This window comes from Anguilla anguilla, chromosome 12 (genome assembly GCF_013347855.1).
Source record: "Anguilla anguilla isolate fAngAng1 chromosome 12, fAngAng1.pri, whole genome shotgun sequence".
Taxonomy (NCBI): Eukaryota; Metazoa; Chordata; class Actinopteri; order Anguilliformes; family Anguillidae; genus Anguilla; species Anguilla anguilla.
This window is the reverse complement of record NC_049212.1, coordinates 31,667,550-31,685,058: the sequence shown is the minus strand read 5'-3', so window position 1 is coordinate 31,685,058 and position 17,509 is coordinate 31,667,550. Positions and strand designations below refer to the sequence as shown.

At 48.1% G+C, this 17,509-nt stretch overlaps 2 protein-coding genes across 5 annotated transcripts in view; one reads left to right on the top strand and one right to left on the bottom strand.

The window, feature by feature from the left end:
- npas1 (neuronal PAS domain protein 1) overlaps nucleotides 1-6,592 on the top strand; it is a 57,364-nt gene extending 50,772 nt beyond the window's left edge. For all 4 annotated transcript variants that reach the window (XM_035384118.1, XM_035384116.1, XM_035384119.1 and 1 more), the window contains 2 exons: nucleotides 3,256-3,368; nucleotides 4,467-6,592. In XM_035384118.1, coding sequence (XP_035240009.1) covers nucleotides 3,256-3,368; nucleotides 4,467-5,470 — 1,117 coding nt within the window. In that variant the 3' untranslated portion in view covers nucleotides 5,471-6,592. The remainder of the gene's footprint in view (nucleotides 1-3,255; nucleotides 3,369-4,466) is intronic.
- A 6,829-nt stretch (nucleotides 6,593-13,421) lies between these two features.
- The window catches only part of tmem160 (transmembrane protein 160), a 4,349-nt gene continuing 261 nt past the window's right edge, over nucleotides 13,422-17,509 (bottom strand). The window contains exons 1-4 of the mRNA XM_035384391.1: nucleotides 17,225-17,509; nucleotides 15,980-16,004; nucleotides 15,340-15,432; nucleotides 13,422-13,751 (exon numbers count right to left, since the gene is read on the bottom strand). The exon at nucleotides 17,225-17,509 is cut by the window's right edge and continues 261 nt beyond it. Coding sequence (XP_035240282.1) covers nucleotides 13,456-13,751; nucleotides 15,340-15,432; nucleotides 15,980-16,004; nucleotides 17,225-17,440 — 630 coding nt within the window. The 5' untranslated portion in view covers nucleotides 17,441-17,509 and the 3' untranslated portion in view covers nucleotides 13,422-13,455. The remainder of the gene's footprint in view (nucleotides 13,752-15,339; nucleotides 15,433-15,979; nucleotides 16,005-17,224) is intronic.

Genomic DNA, 17,509 nt, shown 5'->3' with positions numbered 1-17,509 from the left:
CCAGTGCATTAGCATGAGGACTTTTGAGAGGGGTGAGGGGGGGAGGGGGGTTAGGGTGTTTTGGGCTACTACTCCGCCCACATGAAGCGGGTCTATCTGTAAACTGGTCACTTTCTTGCTTTTAAATTTCTGTTTTATTTTATTTTCCTCTTTCGTCCATCTCCTCAAATTAATTAAAATCAATGAAACTTCACACTGGCTAAATGTAAAGTCTGAGAATATATCTAACATTATTAATGTGAATACTGTCCATAACAGTGTCAATATTCATAAATTAATGTTTCTCATTTAAAAGTTGGAATATACTGTATAATAATAGTAATAATTCAGATGGGGGGAAGCATGTTTTTCTTTTGTCATTTTTAGTGTTATCATAAGTGTCATAACAGCAGCCTCAGAGTGTTAGAACTACAGGACTAGTGCTACATTCACCCTTTCTTTTACGCAGTAACAGTTAACTGTGCATTCAGCAGAGTAGGTAACATGTTATAATATTGGAATCAGCCCATATAACTGGCTGCTACTCTGAGTTTGTAGCATTGTTACAGTGTTAGAATTAGACCATATCAAAAACTGCTAATCAGGGTCTCAGCATTATGCATTAGATACACACTCCCACCCCTCGGCAGCTGGCTGCACATTGGGTTTTGAGCTCAGCAGTGTTATAATCTTAGAGTCAGGGTGTCAGGGTTAATATTCAGTGTTATGGTATTTCTTGCTTCTTATGCTAACAGTAGTTGGCTGTGTCCTGGTTTGTGTTACAGTGTTACACTAAATAGGGGTGTTAGTGTTAGAAACTGGGCACTGGTGCTGACATTTGTTGTGGCAGACAGGTCATTATTTGGGTGAGAATGTGGAACGGGTCTTCGCCTCCTCTAAGAAGACTTTTTTTTTTTAGTGAATATCGAGGGAGAGCAGAGCCATTCTGTTTTGGGGAAATGGAATATATTTCTCCGGTTTAGCACCATTTTAAAAGAGGTGTGGCGCGACATGGAGCTGGGGGTGAGTGCGTGTGCTGGGGGTGAGTGCAGACTCATCTTTGTGCCCTGGGGAAGGGGGGGGGCACGCTCTTGGAGCACCTCTGCTTCAGTGTCTTCCTCTGACTCTTATCAGTCACAAGGTCAGGCATCGGCTACAGTGCATTTCCTTTTAGGGCCTGGAGATAACACACTACTGGGCTGGCAGTGTGTGTGTGTGTGTGTGTGTGTGTGTGTGTGTGTATGAGAGAGACAGAGTGTGTGTGTAGTATGTGTGTGTATGAGTGAGAGAGAGAGAGTGTGTGTGTGTGTGTGTGTGTGCATGTATGTACGTGTGTGTGTGTGTGAGAGAGTGTATGTGTAGTATGTGTGTGTACGTGTATGTTTATGAGTGAGAGAGAGGGTGTGCGTGCATGCGTGTGTGTGTGTGTGTGTGTAAATTGGTGAATTCTGTGATTCCTGTTCGTTTGTTTGATGCTAAATGGCTGTGAGCACAGTGTTTGATGCTGAATGACTGTGGGTGCAGTGTTTGATGCTAAATGGCTGTGAGCACAGTGTTTGATGCTAAATGACTGTGAGCACAGTGTTTGATGCTAAATGGCTGTGAGCACAGTGTTTGATGCTAAATGGCTGTGAGCACAGTGTTTGATGCTAAATGACTGTGAGCACAGTGTTTGATGCTAAATGGCTGTGAGCACAGTGTTTGATGCTGAATGGCTGTGGGCGCAGTGTTTGATGCTAAATGGCTGTGAGCACAGTGTTTGATGCTGAATGGCTGTGAGCACAGTGTTTGATGCTGAATGGCTGTGAGCACAGTGTTTGATGCTGAATGGCTGTGGGCGCAGTGTTTGATGCTAAATGGCTGTGAGCACAGTGTTTGATGCTGAATGGCTGTGAGCACAGTGTTTGATGCTGAATGGCTGTGAGCACAGTGTTTGATGCTGAATGGCTGTGAGCACAGTGTTTGATGCTAAATGGCTGTGAGCACAGTGTTTGATGCTAAATGGCTGTGAGCACAGTGTTTGATGCTGAATGGCTGTGAGCACAGTGTTTGATGCTAAATGGCTGTGAGCACAGTGTTTGATGCTGAATGGCTGTGGGCGCAGTGTTTGATGCTAAATGGCTGTGAGCGCAGTGTTTGATGCTGAATGGCTGTGAGCACAGTGTTTGATGCTAAATGGCTGTGAGCACAGTGTTTGATGCTGAATGGCTGTGGGCGCAGTGTTTGATGCTGAATGGCTGTGAGCACAGTGTTTGATGCTGAATGGCTGTGAGCACAGTGTTTGATGCTGAATGGCTGTGAGCACAGTGTTTGATGCTAAATGGCTGTGAGCACAGTGTTTGATGCTAAATGGCTGTGAGCACAGTGTTTGATGCTAAATGGCTGTGAGCACAGTGTTTGATGCTGAATGGCTGTGAGCACAGTGTTTGATGCTAAATGGCTGTGAGCACAGTGTTTGATGCTGAATGACTGTGGGTGCAGTGTTTGATGCTAAATGACTGTGAGCGCAGTGTTTGATGCTAAATGGCTGTGAGCACAGTGTTTGATGCTGAATGACTGTGGGTGCAGTGTTTGATGCTAAATGGCTGTGAGCACAGTGTTTGATGCTAAATGACTGTGAGCACAGTGTTTGACGCTGAATGACTGTGAGCACAGTGTTTGATGCTAAATGACTGTGAGCACAGTGTTTGACGCTGAATGACTGTGAGCACAGTGTTTGACGCTGAATGACTGTGAGCACAGTGTTTGACGCTGAATGACTGTGGGTGCAGTGTTTGATGCTAAATGGCTGTGAGCACAGTGTTTGATGCTAAATGGCTGTGGGTGCAGTGTTTGATGCTAAATGACTGTGAGCACAGTGTTTGACGCTGAATGACTGTGAGCACAGTGTTTGACGCTGAATGACTGTGGGTGCAGTGTTTGATGCTAAATGGCTGTGGGTGCAGTGTGTGATGCTGAATGGAGTTTCTCCTCCTAATGCTGCTACTTTAGCACAAATTGCATTTATCGGCAAAGCTTGCAAATTACAGAGAGGCTGGGTGAAATGAAAGCACCGGCATTATGGCTTGATTGTTATTGCAACAACTAATATACTCAGTCTCTGTGCCCCCCTCCTTCCTGCTTATCTTTCTTCTCTCCTGCTCCTTTTGTCATTCTGTTCTTTCTTACATGCTCTCCATTTTTCTCTCTCATATTTTACTCATGCCCACCTACTCCTCTTCGTCTCCCCCTGTCTGTCTTCTGTATCACTCTCTCGCGGTGCCCCACCCCCCCCAGCCGCACGGAGTTGCCGGACACCCCCTTGGACCTGCTCCAGCTGCCAGAGAGCCTGCGGAACGAGCGGGTGCGAGCGACCCCGCCGCCACGGGACGTCCCGTCCCAGACCCAGGGTACGAGCCCCGTTACGCCCCCCCCCCCCCCACCACAAAAATCACTTTACTGTCTGTTGAAGCCAGTCAGGGACCACCACTCTCCTGACCAGCTTTAACAAGACTTCAGCACTTTACATTCACTGAATATAAAAAACAACACACACACACAGACACAGCCACAAAATTGGCTAACAGGACTTCAGTGATATCACCATTCAATGACATCATCTCTTTATGATTTATTTGCTGATTTTGTTGCCTTGCTTACCATTTCCCGGCATCTTCATCTTGCCCATTCCGTTGTCATTCAGTATTACGATGTGTGAGGGACAAAAATCATAAGTATCTTATTGTTTATGAATTTTTCATTTCCTAATTATCCAGCATGACACCGGGGACGCTGTAAATACTGCTCTAATACTGTAAATAACCAGCTTTTCCTGCTCTTTGTTAGATCAGCCATGACTTCAGCCTTTTGAATGGCGTCAATGGAACTCAATGAGCTACTTTCCCCTGACACCTAGTGGCTAAATCTACACCTTGCAGGCTTACTAGTACTTTAAATTTCTTATGGCTCCAATAAGAAATGATTTGCTACATTGTCCTTAACCTTTACAAACACTAGGTATACAGTTTTTCATTACTATAGTCTTGATAATTCAGTGTCTACATCTCCCAGAAAACTACCATTCCCAGCTGTGGTCTTCTCATGGAAATCTACAACTGGACTACAGTCTTGGACTCCCATTAGCCCTCATTAAATGTCCATGTCTCTGTTCCTCAGCACCGCCCTATAAAAAGTGTGGAGTGCAGCAATGGAATAAGATACACCGACTAATTTTAAAAAGAAAACTCTGGTATCCATAAATGTCACAAAGGGTAAAATGCCATCAGGCATAAACACTCTGTGCAGTCCTTTAGGGCAACAACCATCCTTTGGTCACACAATCATATTTTTATTTGTATTTTTTCGTTGAGGGGGGGAGAGCACAGCAACATTCTTGTTTAGGGCCACTGAGACCATACAGCCACATTCTGACGGTCATGCAGGACAGGTCCACTGTAGGAACAGTCCTGTAAATGTCAGGATTATAATCTGTGTCATTTCCATCTCAGGGGCCTCTGTGTCACGGCCGCTAAAATGCTTGAGCGGGAGGAGCGCGCCGGGGTCAAAGGTGAGGGAGCCCTTCCCCCACCCCTCAGACAGCCAATCAGAGGAGAGCAGGAAGAGGATGTGGCGGTCCCGCGCGGAAAACGGACCCCAGGAGGCGCGGAGGCTGAGGGAGGAGCTGCGGGAGGCGAGGGACGAGAGCCCGTCCGCCTCGTCTGACGCGGGGAGCGACAGCGAGGGGGAGAGGCGAGGGGGGAGGGGCGACGGGGAGCGCAGCGCCCGCAGAAAACGGGTGAAGTGCGAGGAGGGGCTGGGGAGCCGGGGGGGCGAGGCCGCACGGGGAGCGGGCGGAAGGATCCAGAACGGCCGAGCCGTGATCCAGCACCCGAAGGGCGCGGCCGTCCCACCACCCCCCAGCATTAAGACTGAGCAGGACTTCAGCGCCTCTGCGTCAGCCAGCGGGGGGCCGCGGTGGGGGCACCCGCACCCCTCCCTGCGCGGCCCGCCCGGGACCCCGAACGGCGACAGCCCCCCCGACTCCACCCTCACCCCGCCGGGAAGCGAGGCCCCGCCCAAGGGCCTGTTTTCGCCCGCCTCCCCGGGCCTGTCCCCGCCCATGTCGGCCTCCCCGCTGGGCCGGGAGGAGCGGTGCCTCCCCGGGGGGCGGGGCCCGGACTTTGAGCTGCTGCAGAGGCTGGCGGCCGGGGGCGCGGCCGGACGGGTGCTCTTCCACCCCCTGGCGCTCGGCCCCCAGGGGCCCCAGAGCCTGTACGCCCCCAGCACCATCCGCTACGCCCCCGCCGAGCTGGCCCCCGCCCACGCCATGTCCGAGGGACTCCCCCCAGAGCACCCCAAGCCGCCGCCCCCGCCCACCTTCTTCCCCCACCTGCAGAGGATCGCCGCCCTGCCCCCCTTCAGCGGGTTCTCCGCCTCTGACCCCCCCTTCCCCCCCGGACTGCCTTTCTGTGTGAACGGCCTGAGAGGGGCTGCTGGGACAGAGGAGGACTGAGAGAGAGAGAGAGAGGGGGAGAGAGAGAAAGAGAGGGATATAGAGAGTGAGATGAAGAGAGTGAGGTAGAAGTGGAAGAGGAGGTGGATAGATAGAGGGAATGAAGAAACAGGGAAAGACAGAGAGATGGAGAAATAGAGGGAGAATGAAAAGGGAAGGAGGGGTAAAAGGGAAGGGATGAGAGAGATGGAGAGAGGGAGTGTGGAGAGGAGCGGTGAGAAGCAGGAGCAGGCTCAACCCCACCATGATTCACACGGCCTGAGCGACAGTCCTCCGCCATGCTAAGCATTGTGGGAAGGGCCCCCAGCCCCCCTCCTCCAGGCTGATCATTCCACTGCCATCCGGGACAGCGACCACGTTCACATCCCCGTCACCCCTGACATTTGCGAAAAGCCATAATGTACATACTGTGAATGTCATGAACACGCACCCGTAACCAAAAGCGGCTCTGGGCGGGGCGAGGGGGGGGGTTGTCCCGGACTGAGAGTACGCCCACGTTTAGGGGCGGGGTCGAAGAGAAGTGTCCAGCGAAAGAATCTGAGACTCTAACGCCAATACAACAAAGACTGAGGGGATGGAGAAACACTGGTCTCACCGCAGGGACCAGTGATGAAACTCTTAAGCACACTGATATCACCTATTTTCAGTTCTCCTCCTTCAAAGTGTTTCTATTGGTTGTCGAGCAGGTCACACGTGGGTGGGGCCAGGGAACGGCGCGTTTGAGCTAAGAGGGAATCCTTCCTTGTAAAGTCACACTTTGAGTTTTTATAGCACCTGAAGCTTATGGAGCACCTTCACGTGAGGGCCTCGTGTGGCTTCTGATGGCGGGACCTCATCCTGCCTAAAACATGTCCGCCCCTTACTTCCTGTTAGCCGCTGAGGCTCTTCGATTCCGGGGCGACAGGGCATCGATGGGGGCGGCAGTATGGGCGGCCTGGTTCGGTGAAGCCATCGGAGAGAAGAAAGAAAACTTCCTTTTTGTTTTGTATTTGTACTTCTGAACTTACCTCCTGGACACTGAGCTTACGAAAGAAATATGGATGAAGATGCACAGGACAGGATCATGATCATGAAAGATATTTCAGCCATATTTCTCAAACTACCTTGCTGTCACCAGGTGGAAGGGAGGGTAGGGTGGGGGGGGGGGCGGGGTGATAAAATTAATTGAGTTGGAAGGGGGGTGGGGGTGGGGGTGGGGATGGGTTACAAAAATGTCCTACTGGACCAAGCCAGTTAGCAGCAAATTTTACCATAAGATTTTGCTGGCTTACCACAAGCTCCTAGAGTAAAGAAGGCTGGTTCAGTGGGGCGTTTCTGTTTGACAGGGGATTCCAAGGGTCTTCCTCTGCATAACGTGTCTGAGCACTTACTGTATATCCACTGGCTTTCCTTGTACAGAATTGTGAAAAACGCATAGCACTTGTAAATCCATGACCAGTGTCTCACTTGTTCTTATATATGTGTAAGACGACCATAGAGGGTAAAGCAGGCGTGGTCAATAAAAACAGATTCAAAAACGAAAGAACGACTCACAATAAAGTTTGCCTCAATTAAACTGACGTTAAAAGCAGTGTTGGATTTAGCTAAACGCTACCCCCAAGTTATCAGCTACACCTTTTCAAATTTATTTGAAATACGACAAAACAAAAAATAATAAATTACTGTTGAAGGTTTATGTTGATGCAGTATGACAGCTTTCGTTTAGCCATTTCCACAGCAACTTTCCCCAGCTGGGTAAGTTTATAACTCAGCGTCAGATGACATTATTGGAAAAAATGTTTTTAAAAAAACCACCTGACTACTGATCAGTGCTTTCAGGTGTGTCTAAGAAGCAAAATGTGGGAAAGGTAACAAAATGTGACAAGGTAGCAATATTCAAACCTAAGTATGTCATCATATTTTGTTGAAGTTGGAAAATATTAAGTAGGAAAAGTAATACCAATACTTTCAACTCCCAAACTTGAAATGAAATGGTAAAAATGGATAACAATAACATGGATAATAAAAGCTTGATTAAATTGGAAAAGCATACAATATTTTCTTGATGCTTTAAATTATATGGGTTTACTGAAGAATGTTTGAGATTCTTATTGCCTAAAAAGTTTTGGCGTGAATAACCTCGCTCTTTTCTCTTTCCAAGTTGCTGATTTTTTAAAGCGACCGACGCAGTATTCTTTAGGACGATCAAAATCTACATCAGGAGTCACTACTCGAATTCAAACCAATACCCCTCTGCCTGTAGGGCCTGATGCTTACTTTATCCAATGTGAATCCTTATCCGACCCCAAATACACGCGTGACACGCCCGTTTACTCCTGTTGCGAATACTGAAGATTCCGGCGACATCGAAGTGCGTAGGCTTGCTGCGCTAGTCCGTTTCGAAGCCGACCCAAAAATGACTGAGAACCGGCGGATCGGCTCGCGATTGCGGCTTTGCTGGCGGCGGTTTTCGAGGTGAAGAGAGCCCGTGACATTGAAGTCAGGTTAAATCCTACTTTACATTCCGCCGGCAGGGCTGAGTTCATTAGTGTGGGAATCGGTCCTCCCGTCAACTGCGCGATCGCATACTAAGCGAGAGCCGCCGAGCAGTTGTTGGGGAAAAGATGTTTTCGGGCGGGCGCGCGCGTCCTGCGCGCAGGCACGGGAGAGGGACCGTTAGCCCCCCTGGCTGCAGGCTCACATCGTTTTTTCTTGTAAATTAATTTGTGTTTTGTTGCTACCCAGTCTTACTCTGTCAGTTCCCCTTCTGAGGCTCTGTCTTCTCAGCTTTTTTTTTGCTGCGGAAAAATACATGTGTGTGAATAGAAGTGAGTGGATGGAGTCACCACACAAGTTCAATTATTATTTTTGCTATTTTCCCCGTTAATTAATTTCAGTCGACAACACGGCATGTTTGACTCAATGTTCCTCCTTGAATGGTGTATTAATGAGGCACCTCCTAAATGGGTCTCCCAGCTCACAGTGGTCTTGAGGCAGCAGGGCCTTCTCTCGAAACTATGGTGAAAACCACCCGGGGGCATTTGTGCCCACGGTGAGCTGCCCGTCCTTGGGTCTGATCGGCCGGCATTGCGCTGGGGCGTCACGTATGGAGCTGCTTTAAACGCCGCCGCCGTGCCTTCCGCCTGCGTGAGGCGCATGCCGCGCCAGTCAGCGGGGAGAGCGAGCTGCTCGTCTGCCCTTTAGACAGACGGGGCCCCGCAGACGCCCCTGCATGCAAAGCGGAGCTGCGCAGTCAGACGCAGCCTGAGTGAGAGGAGTCCAGAGACCCGCAGTATCGCCCGCACGCGCCCGGAATCACAAAACCGAAATGCGCCAAAAAACGGCGGGGGGGAGAGGCGAACGGGGAGGCGCGGGGGGGGGGTGGGGCCGGGTACCGCGAGACGGCGGGACCTGGCGGGGCCTACAAATGACCCTCCAGTCCAGCGCCGGGCGCCGTGCCGCAGTCGAACCCGCGGCCTGATCCCCGCCATTATCCCCCCCCCCCTCCATCCCATCCTCACCCCTGAACCCCAACCCCAACCCCGCCACAAGAGCCGAAAACGACAAACTGCACCAGGAGGAGGCGCCGCCGTCGCCGTCTCGATGCCCTCAGAGTGAAAACACAGCCGCGGAACGTTCCAGAAGCTTAGCGAGCGACCGGATTTGGTCACAGCCCTTGACCTGGTGGCGCATGGCCAGTCTGCCATTGCTGAAGCCTGGCATGGTTTAATGGGGGAGGGGGGCAAATGCAAATGGAGACAAGATTTCATTCACAAATCAGGACTCCAACAAACAGACGTTTATTATTTTCCTCAAACTGGCTTTATACGTACAGGATTTATGTACATACGGTAATTTTGTGTTTTATCCGTGTACAGTAAATACCACTGACAAGCATGCAGAAAATTTTTTTTAACAAAAAGCCCATAATCCTTTTACATACAGTAACATGGCACACAACCCCAATACACGCATTCACAATTATGAAAATAAAAGTCCATCCAGAAATTGTGTCCTGTATCCACAGACAGCCTCTCTCACAGTTGCACTAAATGTGGTTTAGTCTGTTCCTGCCAATGAATAACATTTGTTATGGGTGCTTCCATTTCACCCAAAAATAACTGCTTGCCCGAAGATTTATTCAAGTCAAATTGGTTGCAATGTTGCCATTGTACAGACCGTTCTTCATTCACTTCATTTTGAATTCAGCTGGCCAACTCTAAATTTAACCTCAAGCATTCACGCCTCATTCAACAATGAATGGATTTATGAATGAAAATGGAAACATTAAATCTAATGTTTTCTCTGTCATTCATATTCAACAATGAAAGGATTATATATTGATTTAGCCTACAAAAAAGGAAGCTCATTATGCACGATCATGTCATTTGAACTTGAGTACATCTCTTCATAACTGCTATGGCTCTCCCTATCCCTGGGAAAATCAAACTACTGAGCCCTTGTTAAACTAAATATGAACGGTTTTTTACATACAGTAAACAAATGACAGGCTAGGATATTTAAACTTGTCTGTTCTCATTACACTTGTTTCGGTTTTTTTAACGTGATCTAATAAAAGCTACATCCAAATCTGAGCTTTGTGTGTAGCTTTTATTAGAACATAAAAGTTACCTCAAAGTACTGACATAAAAAGACATTCAAATTATTATTGCTGTCATTCCTCTGTGATTGGTTATTCAGAATACGACATCACTTTCTAAAAGACACCCAACTCTTGCGCTACTGTGTAAGCACACTCACTCGCACTCTGTTGTATTTTACCATCGATCACAGTGGGTTTTCAACAAATTTGAGTCATTAGATTGTAAGATTGTAGGAGAATGAACTCATGCAAAGTACTGTACACACATCACTGAGAGAAAAGGACAAATACATGAAGAAACTGAATACACCAGAACAAAACCATTCAGTCTGTACACTATTTGAATCTTTGCACAAATAAAATCTGAAATTCTATGTTGCCGGCTACTCACTTAACTCACTGCTTAAACTAAGAATACAAATAGGCTGGGTAGTAGTAAATATTATAAAATAATTATATTTACACAGTAGTAAATATAACCAAAACAAACTACAGCAAATGTGTGTTTGCAGTGTTCAGTGAAGACTAGTGGTGATCAGGACAACTGATTTGTTTCAGAATAGCGCCATCTGGTGTCATTTTTTATACTTGCCAAGAATGCATTTAGTACATGGATCCACAAACAAACAAAACAAAGATTTGAACTTGAGATTTATTTTTTGATTTATTGATTTATGGTTTCAAGGGAAGTAGAATTTATCATAACCCCCCAACTAAAAGACTCCAACTAATACAAGATTCATTACTACGATATGGTTCTTTCCCCTATAAGGCTAAAGGCTTTGAACGTTTGTTGCTTCATTTGACCGTTACATGTCTTCCACACCAATTTGTGGTTTTTGAAAAAAGTATCACAGCGTTACAGCAGCTGGCTTCTTGCACACCACCCCTTCTATTAGCACAACCCTAGAATAGGTTAAATTAGGCCCAGTCTACACTCAGCTGACGAACTGGAATTTCGTACATCCGATATGACATTTGACTTCTCGTGTGCTGCTGACCCAGATCCATGCATTTAGACTGAGACTGCATTTCTCCTATGCTGTGTTCAGCCATCCATCTGTCCTGACAACCAGCTCTACAACACTTGACTGCCGCACGCTTATTATGGGATGTTATTTATCAGTATAATGTTGGGAACGGGACAAGATGAGATGGGATGTGATTCATGTTGGATTTTTTAAATTCTGACCAGATTTCTTGTGTTTAGACCAGTCATCAATGCAACTTGGTATTGTTTTTTTCCCAAGAAATCGGATATGCGTTTCATAGAAAGCAACATGTAAACAGAGCCTAATTTCATTAACTTCATAACCAGAAACTATAGATTCCTAGAATATAGGGGGGAAATATATATATTTAAAAACAGAAGCAGGAAAAAAAATATATAGCCGCATATGCGTTTTTTTTTGTGTTTGTTTACATTGTTACAGAGGATAAATCGCAGCGGGAGACGTGTGGCCTGAGCCGCTGGGATGTTTAGCCGCTTTGTTTCCTCGCACACGGCTAATGAGCCCGCTGGCTTCGCTGGGTTCGCTGAGCCGCTGAGCCGCGGGGAATGTGTTTGGAGAGGAAATCGGCCGAAACGTGACCCTCCAGCTACAGGACTCAACAAACAGGGCTTCTGTTCCGCAGATCTTTAACTGGGACCGTCCCTTAGCTCAGCTGCCCCGAAAAGCCCAGCGACTGGAGCTCGTTCCCCTCCGTACGCCGCCCCCGCCCTGATCGATAGGACCGCGCGGTCACCGAGAAGAAAGTTTGCGGTCGTACTGCGCTTTTTTTTTTTTTTTTTTTTAAAGAGCTCCGTATGCTGTAAATGTGAGGCAGACAAAGAACAACTGAACACAAAAAAAAAACGTAAATACGGAGGTATTAATGAATGTTGTTGGAAACGACGAGAAATCTCTCTCTCATTGTACTGTGGTTAGCATATAGAGCCCATTGTACAAGCAAAAATATAGGATGTCAAAAAAAAGAGAGATGTTATATGAGTCTAGGCAATTAAGAATATGCCGACAGACTAGCAAAGAAACCACCTTAAGCAAGACTTAAGTATCAAGCCAGTTTAATGTTGATATCCGATAGCCAATTTGTTCTCTGAGGAGTGCATTTTGTGTTGTTTTATATCCAACAAGCACTTATGCTTTTACTTTTTTTAAAACCTAAAGTACATTTTGGTCTGGTTGTAAAATATTGGATCAGATTTTGCAATCTGCGAAACAGACTTATGCGTCAGAGTACAGATTGAAAGTCACACTTAAAACCTGATCGGTGGCACCCCAGCACTTCTGAGGTCAGCCTGTCTGCCTCCCACCTGACTCTGGAAGTGCTGCTGATTGGTCAACGTGACCGAAAACACAGAATCATGTGACTAAGTGCGGCAGCCCTAACTTGACTTGTGTCAGATGGCCGTTAATAGCAATGCCCCCAAGCACTGACCCCAGTTCAGCATCTTTCACATGATAGCTGGAGTCAGAAAAGGGGCTAAGTAACCTGACCCTGGATCAGCTGCTGGGAGGAGAAATTGCACCGAGTTGTTAACTGCCTCAGGGACCTTCTACAGGTCAGAGGTCAGAGGTCAGAGGTCAGAGGTAAGGATAAATCAGTACTTTGTCACGTCCTCTCTTTCTCACACACACCAGCAGAGGCGCGTACACAGCACACAGCACACACTGGCGGCCGAGGCCTCGGACAGCAGCAGCACACAGCGAGGCTGCATCAGAATTCTGAAACTTAGCCACGCTAGTCTGCATGTTGCAAAGACACAAAGTTCTTCAGTTATCACAGCTGACATAATCAAATTTTAAATTCACAGAGGCAGTTCCCTGGAAGTTGCGTTTTCAACTGCAGGGATATTGAAATAATAAACTTAATAAAAAGCCTGCAGGAACACTGGTTTCTCAAACAGCCCATACTTTTCCAGCTCTTTGGACAGACATTGACTGAAACTGCCCTGTCTGGTAAACAGTCATGCTGATATACCTAATTATTTTTAACATAATATGCATTTTTTTTTTTTTACATGTTGTTTAAATCAACAACTGGAGCAATGCTTAGAGGAAATACAACATACACAGTAAACTTAAAACAAGTGCACCCATCATGACTTTATATCACCGTCCTGTATACTCGCATGCAACACACACACTTACACACAGGCTCACACACACACACAACACACAGCCGCATGTGCAACACGCACGCACACCCCTATACCCACAAAAGCCCATATCCAAACAGAACTCCTCTTACAGAAGACCACACCTCCCCAACATAAACAACTATTGTTTCTCCTCTCACACCTAAGCGCTGGTGGTCTATCAGGGATGTAGGGATGTAGGGTGCCCCCCCCCCCCCCCCCACCACAGAGCAGGGGCACCCCAGCACAGGACCCCGCCCCCCCTCACTTGTCCTGGCCCTTTCCGTCCTCCGGGTGGCGCCCCTCCCGCCGGCCCCCGCACTCCTCGCACTCGCCCCCCTCCTCCCCGTCGTCCTCGTCGTCGTGGATGATCTCCACCTCCAGCCGGCCGATGTAGAGCGATACCGCGCACAGCCAGAAGAGGGCGACGCTGCTGACCACCAGGCTGTGGAGCAGGACGGCGGGCAGCGAGAGGAGCATGATGCGCCGCAGGGCGAACAGGTTCCCCACGTAGGTCGCCCCGCCGAAGGACACGCACACGCCGCCCAGGATGAAGAACGCTGCAGGAGGAAACACACGGTCACGCGGGAGGAGGCACACGGTCACGCGGGAGGAAGCGCACGGTCACGCGGGAGGAAGCGCACGGTCACGCGGGAGGAAGCACACGGTCACGCGGGAGGAAGCGCACGGTCACGCGGGAGGAAGCGCACGGTCACGCGGGAGGAAGCACACGGTCACGCGGGAGGAAGCGCACGGTCACGCGGGAGGAAGCGCACGGTCACGCGGGAGGAAGCGCACGGTCACGCGGGAGGAAGCACACGGTCACGCGGGAGGAAGCGCACGGTCACGCGGGAGGAAGCGCACGGTCACGCGGGAGGAAGCGCACGGTCACGCGGGAGGAAGCGCATGGTCACGCGGGAGGAAGCACACGGTCACGCGGGAGGAAGCACACGGTCACGCGGGAGGAAGCACACGGTCATGCGGGAGGAAGCACACGGTCACGCGGCGGCACGGTCACATGGCGGCGCGGTCCGCTGCGGCGCGTTTAACGGATCTGCGCAGACCCGCTTGGCTGAACTGGATCAGCTGAGCCAACGGGACGAGTCAACCCAGACCAGCAGTTTGAGGATCAGCCGAGTCATCCCAGACCAGCGGTTTGAGGATCAGCCAAGCCAACGGGACGAGTCAACCCAGACCAGCAGTTTGAGGATCAGCCGAGTCATCCCAGACCAGCGGTTTGAGGATCAGCCAAGCCAACGGGACGAGTCAACCCAGACCAGCGGTTTGAGGATCAGCCGAGTCATCCCAGACCAGCGGTTTGAGGATCAGCCAAGCCAACGGGACGAGTCAACCCAGACCAGCGGTTTGAGGATCAGCCGAGTCATCCCAGACCAGCGGTTTGAGGATCAGCCGAGCCAACCGGACGAGTCATCCCAGACCAGCGGTTTGAGGATCAGCCGAGCCAACCGGACGAGTCATCCCTGACCAGCGGTTTGAGGATCAGCCGAGCCAACCGGACGAGTCATCCCAGACCAGCGATTTGAGGATCAGCCGTGTCAATAAGACAAGTCATCCCAGACCAGCGGTTTGAGGATCAGCCGAGTCAACCAGACGAGTCATCCCAGACCAGCGACTCTGCTCAAACGCAATGCAGATCCCACTTCGCGGTAAGCGGCCACAGGCACGCATGCATAAAAAACATGGCAGGACATGCACAGAGAAATGCAGTCACAGATACACATGCAAGCAGAAGGTTGCCTGTATGAATGCCCTTCCTGCTTGAAGACATTTACATAACAAATGCAGTTTGTAAAGGGCTAGAAAATTTTAAAGACTAAGTGCGTATTCCTAAATAGCCATGAACTCAAAAGCAGCGAATGATGGACAGGGAGAAAGGGATAGAGAGAGGGATGAGCAGGAGATGGGTGGTGATGGAGGTAAGAGAGCAGTGATGGGAAGTGAGGGTTCATGATCATGGCTTTTTACTATGGAGAGTCATTTGTCCTTTACTGCCACACAGCATAGTTGGCAGTATTTTATTTTGGTACCTGATAGTAGCTTCATTTACAGTAACAGTTAAGACAGTGAATAAAAGACAGTGACACAGACACAGCCTACATTTAACGCGGGACAATCTCTGCTTCTTACCGTACGCAGCTTCTCGGCCAACATCACTCTGCACAAAGGCTATGACCCCTATTCCAGTGGCTAGCAGACCATTACGGAACCAGGACAGGAACCCTGAATAAAGAAGAAAAAAAAAAAGAGTAAACAGGGGGATGCAATTTACTGTTGCACCATGCTAACTGAAAACACATTACAGTACTGTATTGCTAGGAAATAGAGTAGTAGCCAGATGAGGCCTCTCCTCAAACCATGGATCAAATGTCTAACTTCACTTGAGGGGAGGCTGCACCACCCAACGTACTGTATCAATTACATTTCACCACTGCGTCAAATAAGTGTCATTCAGTGAAGTAGAATTGTTCTAGGCCAGATGTTTCAGACTCCTGCGCTGGAGGGCCACAGTCTCTGCTGATTTTTGTGATTTCCTTTCGATCAGCAGCTAATTTAAGCCTTGGAAACAAGGTGCGCAGACTCTTTAGCCAGTCAATGACTGAAATTAAGCACTTAAGTGCAGCAATGCTTCAAAAACCAGCAAATACAGCAACACTCCAGGATTTGAGATTGAGATTCCTGTTTTAGGTATTAAGTAGTACATAACACACAGGCCCTCCACAGTGCACAAAACAAATATCGATTGTCAAGTGGACATATTAATACTCACCTGTCTCATGGGACTTCCTCAACATCTGTAAAATAATAGTGAAAGAACTGTCAGCCAAGCAAGAAACCTATTGCAACAAATGTATGTGCAAAGAGAATTTTGTAATATTAGGTACGTTTGTTTAAGCAGTTTAAGTCCACCTATATTCAGCCAACAAAGTAATCAGCAAGTGTAGTTATGTCAGTCATTCCAGGGAGGTGAGTTTATTTATTTGTTTTATTTCTTAGGGGTGTTACTTCAGCAAAGTATGACAAACTATCACCCCACTACAGGATGTGAAAATTGTTTTGTGGTGGACCATGGTCTACGTTGTTGATGAAAAGCATGTTTACTTCAACAACAGATGTTATTACAGAAGTGTTAAGCTTTCAGAGTCACCCTGCTCCAGATGTAGAATAACACAGGATTGTACGTTTTCATGCAGAAACAATAATGGGGGGGAAATTGGGAAAAAAAAACAAAGAAAAAAGCGATGCGTACTGCAGGTGTTGCAATCATGATATTCAGTTCAATTTCGAACTGAGGGGTGTCTATTACTCGTAGAAACTGTGCACCACTGTAATATTGAGATGGTAAACCGATATGTATGGCTCGCATAAACTTAATCTAAATACAAAGCATACACAGAATATATTATGGCATCTTCATCCATCATAAAGAACAGTAACAATGTTAATGGACGAATTTACTTCAGTTGCACGTTCTCCGCGTTTTGATTGTGATCATGTAAACAAAACGAGCACTCAAGGTGAAAGCTGGGGGGGGGGGAAGACAAATTTCTGATCTGAAGCAGGCAACAACTTTACGAGAGTTCGAGCTATAGCTGGTTTGCAGTAACGTTATCTTCCACTTGAGGTAACATTATCACTTAAGATATAATGTTTTGTAGCTAGATAGCCACTTAGCTAGCTATACTGTTCAGGACCCGTGGGTTGGTGTCAGGGCATTAGTAAACTACCAACGATCTAGCACTGCCAATGCACTTACATAAACACTTTTTTTTTTTTTGAAGGTACTTGATATGGATTATGCAAATTCGTGTACCTTAAAAAAGAAAGTTAACCGCATGTCATGGCTACCGGTTAGACTTGCAGCTGTACCGCAAGGAGAGAGTTTTGAGGCAACAAACGTAGCTAATTGTCACGGATCATGCTATAAAGCAGACAGCAAAATCAGCCTTTATGACTGGGAACTTGGCACTGCCCGACTTCTTTTATTTGCTAATTATTTCATATATATATTTACCAATGCATCCGCCTTATCGAGCTCTGTCAAATGAGATTGCTCCAGCATCCGCGTCTTGCCCCATGACCCTTTATCCCCGATCCGCGAGCGAGGAGTCGAGGTGAATCTCCGCACCGGTGCTCCGGTATAGAACAGTCCAGCTCGCCTCAGGTGCCGACCGAACTGGGACGCGATGCGAGGCAGTTGCCTGTAAGCAAACCAACTCACAGCCGCCATAGCTAGTCGAAACCAAAACACAACCTTTCCGCGACCTGTGAACTATCGCGCTGAAAACGACGAAAACAC